General features: G+C 36.7%; 1 protein-coding gene across 1 annotated transcript; it reads right to left on the reverse strand.

Annotated features, from left to right (window-relative positions):
• Positions 1–1,782: 1,782 nt before the first annotated feature.
• LOC111471075 (uncharacterized protein At4g06744-like) lies at positions 1,783–4,037 on the reverse strand. Its single transcript, XM_023116763.1, has 2 exons — positions 3,066–4,037; positions 1,783–2,583 (listed from the first exon to the last, which is right to left on the reverse strand). The coding sequence occupies exons 1-2, from the start codon at positions 4,034–4,036 to the stop codon at positions 1,989–1,991; spliced, it is 1,566 nt and encodes a 521-aa protein (XP_022972531.1). The 5' UTR covers position 4,037; the 3' UTR covers positions 1,783–1,988.
• Between the last annotated feature and the right edge of the window lie 154 nt (positions 4,038–4,191).

Here is a 4,191-nt window from a genome sequence, read left to right on the forward strand (position 1 = left end):
AAAAAAAAAAAAAAAAAACCAATAATCACGAAAGGTTGCGTGCAGGAGAAGCAATAAGTAAATAGGAAATAGTGGCATTTAATACTAACTTATAAATATTTAAAATCTTTTAAGTTAAATTTTATTTTTCAATTTTATCCCTATTATTTAAAATGTTACGTTTTATTTTTCTTCCGACATTCACTAATAATAATAAAAAAAAACCCTTAAACTTTCTCATTTAAAAAATAATAATAATTTATTTATATTTTTTTTCGAAAGGGTAATAATATATTATAATGTTGGATGAAAATTTAGACCCGAAACATAGGTAAGGATGACTTAAAATAGTGCGACTGTATATGAACTTTTATTTTTATTTCGTTATTGTTATTCTAAATCCCGAGATAATACATGAGTTGAATAAGGTTGGGTTGAAAAAATCTTTTGGACTAATCCAAAATTTCGGGTTGGTTGGTACGGTTATCTAAGCATCACTAACCTCGGTTATAAACGTTTTACATTTCTAATCTTTTTTAAAAGTAGGATTAGGTTGAGCAAAACCCTATTTTCAGTTGATCAGATAAAAAAAAAAGCAACTCAGAACACAATTTTTCAGTTTTTCAAATAAAACTGAAAAAAAAAAAATTAACTCAATCCAACTTTTATGGTTTCAATTGAGTAGTGAGTTATCAGATCATCCTCGTATATGAATAGTTTAAAGAAAAAAACGAAAATTTATGGGAACTTTTTATAATTTAGCAAAAGAAGAAAAGAAACAATCATTGTCATAGGGGCTCACCTCATAGTTAAGTAACATGGCATAGTTTTGCATATTAATTTCAACCAATTTAGCTACCTACTTTGGCTTACATCTCCAACATTCATTATATTTGATATCTACTATGATAGATCTTTTATTAAAAAAAAACATTGCATACATTTATGTTCATCTACCCAATCTTCAATGTTGGCACAAACACAATAAATGGTCATTACTAATATAGAAGAAAAAAAAAATTAATGATTGAAGATGCCAGCCCGAACATACTCACCTGGTTAAAGAAAATATCATCACTAAAAAGTTCAAATCTCCATCTTTCCATGTCGCTGAACTTCAAAAAAATATCGTTATGATTGGCTAAGATTATTACGTTGTTCAATATTCAAATTTTGTTTTTGAGCATTCAGACCTCTCATATATATCATAATATTAGCTTAACTAGTTGAAATGTGTTTAAATTTATTAGTTTTTTTTTAGTATATTGCAAATACGAGAAGTGGAAATTCAAAGTTATAACAATCGAGATAATGGGTACAACTCAAACGAAGTATATGCTCGAGTTCTGTTATATAACTCGACTAGTCGAGGTAAGTTTAAAATTATGAGAATATAACCGAGCAATGTATATACTCGAATTTTACTATTATAATATTAATTTAACTAGTTGAGCTAAATAAAAATTTATGGATTTTCAGTGAGATTTCAAGTATACTACAGACATAAAGATTGAGAATTTAGGGATTCAACTCGAGCTCGAGCTAAGTATAAGCTCGGGTTTTGCTATTATAATATTAAATTAACTAGTTGCGCTAAATTTAAATTTATGAGTTTTCAGTGAAATTTCAAATATATTACAGATATGAAAAGTGAGAATTCAGATAAGGGATACAACTCGAGCTCGAACTAAGTATAATCTCGAGTTTGTATTATAATATTAACTTAACTAGTTGAGCTAAATTTAAATTTACGGGATTTCAGTGAGATTTCGAGTATATTATAGACATGAAAAGTGAAAATTCAAAATAATAACCGTCGATATAATAGATACAACTTGAGCTCGAGCTAAGTACATACTCGAGTTTTGGGATTATACATTAGGGTTTAATACAAATGATAGTTACTGTTACATTCAAATCTTTATTGATCTCTTTAGACCCACAAACAATGAAACACACAAAGGGAAGAAGAAAAGTAACATTTCCGACCAAACCACAATAAATGCAATTTAATGTGGGACAAGAGCCCCGTAAGTTCTCATCTCCGTCGCCTTCCTCGCCGGCCGACGGAGCGCGGCGGCCGGATCTTCATTCAAGTACCAAACCCCTTTACAAGGAATGTACTTCATTGACTTCTCATCAGGGCAGTACTGAACATGGCTGAAGAAATGGGTACATTCCTCCTTAGATTTCTGGTCCGGAAGCCCGAGAATGCAGTTCCCTGAGACGTCGAGAATCTTTTTTACGATCAAACTCCGGCAGACAGGGCCGACTTGGGTGAAGTAGTTGTTGCGAAGGGTGAAGTTTTGGAGGTGGGGTAACTGGCAGACCATCTCCGGAATGGCGCCGTAGAGGCGGTTGTCGGCGAAGTTGAGAAGCTCCATTTTGGCTAAGCAGCCGAAGGAGTAGGGGATCGGGCCGGTGAGGATGTTCTTGCTTGCGTCGAAGAGAATTGTGTTCTCTAAAACCCCGATCTCCATCGGTAAGCACCCAGAGAGCTTGTTGTCTGAGAAGAGAACCTCGATTAGGGTTTTCTTTGTCTTTCCGATTCCGACGCTTTTTGGGATTGGTCCGCAAAACTCGTTGCTTGTAAAAGTGAGGTAACTTTTGAAAAAAAAAGATATTTAGTTTTGGGATGTGACCCTCGATCGAAAGATGTCGAAAAAGTAAAAGAAGCAAAAGAACAACTTGAGGGGAGAAATCTTTTAGAGCCGAGAAACCTTAATCACTTAACATACATCTGACGAGTATTTATAGTGGAGAAAACACTAACTCGCTTCCTAGACTTTCTACTCAAGTAAATATCCACTAACAAGGTTACGAATTAAAGCACAAAACTCAGTTACTAATTATTAACATGTTATTAAAGTCATGCCCTTAAACTAGTTTTGTCAACAAAATTCTCGAAGGTTCGTATTAAAAAAAAATATTTAAGTAATTTAATTTTATTTAAAGTAGAGAAAGCACGGACTAGCTTATTAAATTTTCTAACCATCTCCAGTAATGCCTTAAAACTGGTCGTGTTAATAGAATCTAGAAATATCATATTAAAAAAAAAAAAAAATTAATGAGACTGGGCGACATACCGAGCAGGGGTGTTGCCGAGGTTGGCCGGAAGGAAATGGTTAAACTTGTTGTTGTTAAGGAGGATGGCAGAGATAATGTCCATATCGAAGAGCTTGGGCGGGACGGGACCGGAGAAGTCGTTGAACCGGATATCCAAGAAGGTGAGATTGGTGGCGTCAAGGACTTGGTTAGGGAAGGCGCCGGCGAATTTGTTGTTGCTGAGATCAAGCTCGTAGAAGTATCGGAGATCGGAGATGAGTTCGGGGACGGTGCCGGAGAAGTTATTGGAGTTTGCATGGAAGAAAGTAATGTCGGGAAAACGGTCGATGAAGCCATTGAGAATCAGGTTAGAACCACCGAATCCGAAGTTGTTAAAGCTAACTCCGGCCAAGGCGGTGGTTTTGTAATCGGGGACTTTGTCGCAGATGAATCCTTTGTATTTACAAACGTCTTTTCCTACCCATGAATTTGTTATGTTCAATGGGTCATCTTCAATTCTGGGTTTGAAATCTTTTATGGTTTGGTAAGCAATTTTGATTCTTGGGCTTATGAATGGCGGCGGCGACGGTCGGGGCGGCGGGCGGATTTTTTTTTTAGGTGGCGGAGGTGGGTGCACTTTTGGTTTGGGTGGTGGTGGTGACGGCGTCGGCGGCGGAGGTGGCGGCGGCGGTGGTTGGACTTTTGGTTTAGGTGGTGGTGGTGATGGAGTGGCACAGTAAGGTTTTTGAGGCGGAGGCGGAGGTGGTGGAGGTGGAGGAGGAGGCGGAGGCGGAGGTGGTGGAGGTGGAGGTGGAGGCGGAGGAGGAGGAGGATATTCTGGAGGCGGAGGAGGAGTATGCCAGGGGAAGAAAAAGAACGTGAGGGGATGTTTTACTTGAGGATCGGTAGTAGGCGGCGGAACGTGTAGGGCAATCGCCGCCGTGGAGAAGATAGAAAAAAGGAAGAGAAGGGGAAGAGGAGAGGGCTTGGCCATGTTCCCCCTCTTTGGCATACAATTTATTTTCGGATGTCATGGAAATTATATAGACAAAAATAATAAATAAAAGAAAAAAAAAATAGAGTAAAAGCATTAAAATTATATATTGAAAAGTCAAATTTATGAATAATAAATGAAATATAGAAAAAAAAAAAAAAAAAAAAAAAAAA

This window comes from Cucurbita maxima, unplaced genomic scaffold, assembly GCF_002738345.1.
Source record: "Cucurbita maxima cultivar Rimu unplaced genomic scaffold, Cmax_1.0 Cma_Scf00048, whole genome shotgun sequence".
Taxonomy (NCBI): Eukaryota; Viridiplantae; Streptophyta; class Magnoliopsida; order Cucurbitales; family Cucurbitaceae; genus Cucurbita; species Cucurbita maxima.

Excerpts from the sequence above, each read along its gene's own strand:
- LOC111471075 (XM_023116763.1), bottom strand. The coding sequence starts at position 4,036 with ATGCCAAAGAGGGGGAACATGGCCAAGCCCTCTCCTCTTCCCCTTCTC. Across the intron at positions 2,584-3,065 it reads CTCGGCAACACCCCTGCTCG|TTACCTCACTTTTACAAGCA; the intron begins GTATGTCGCCCA and ends TTTTTTCAAAAG.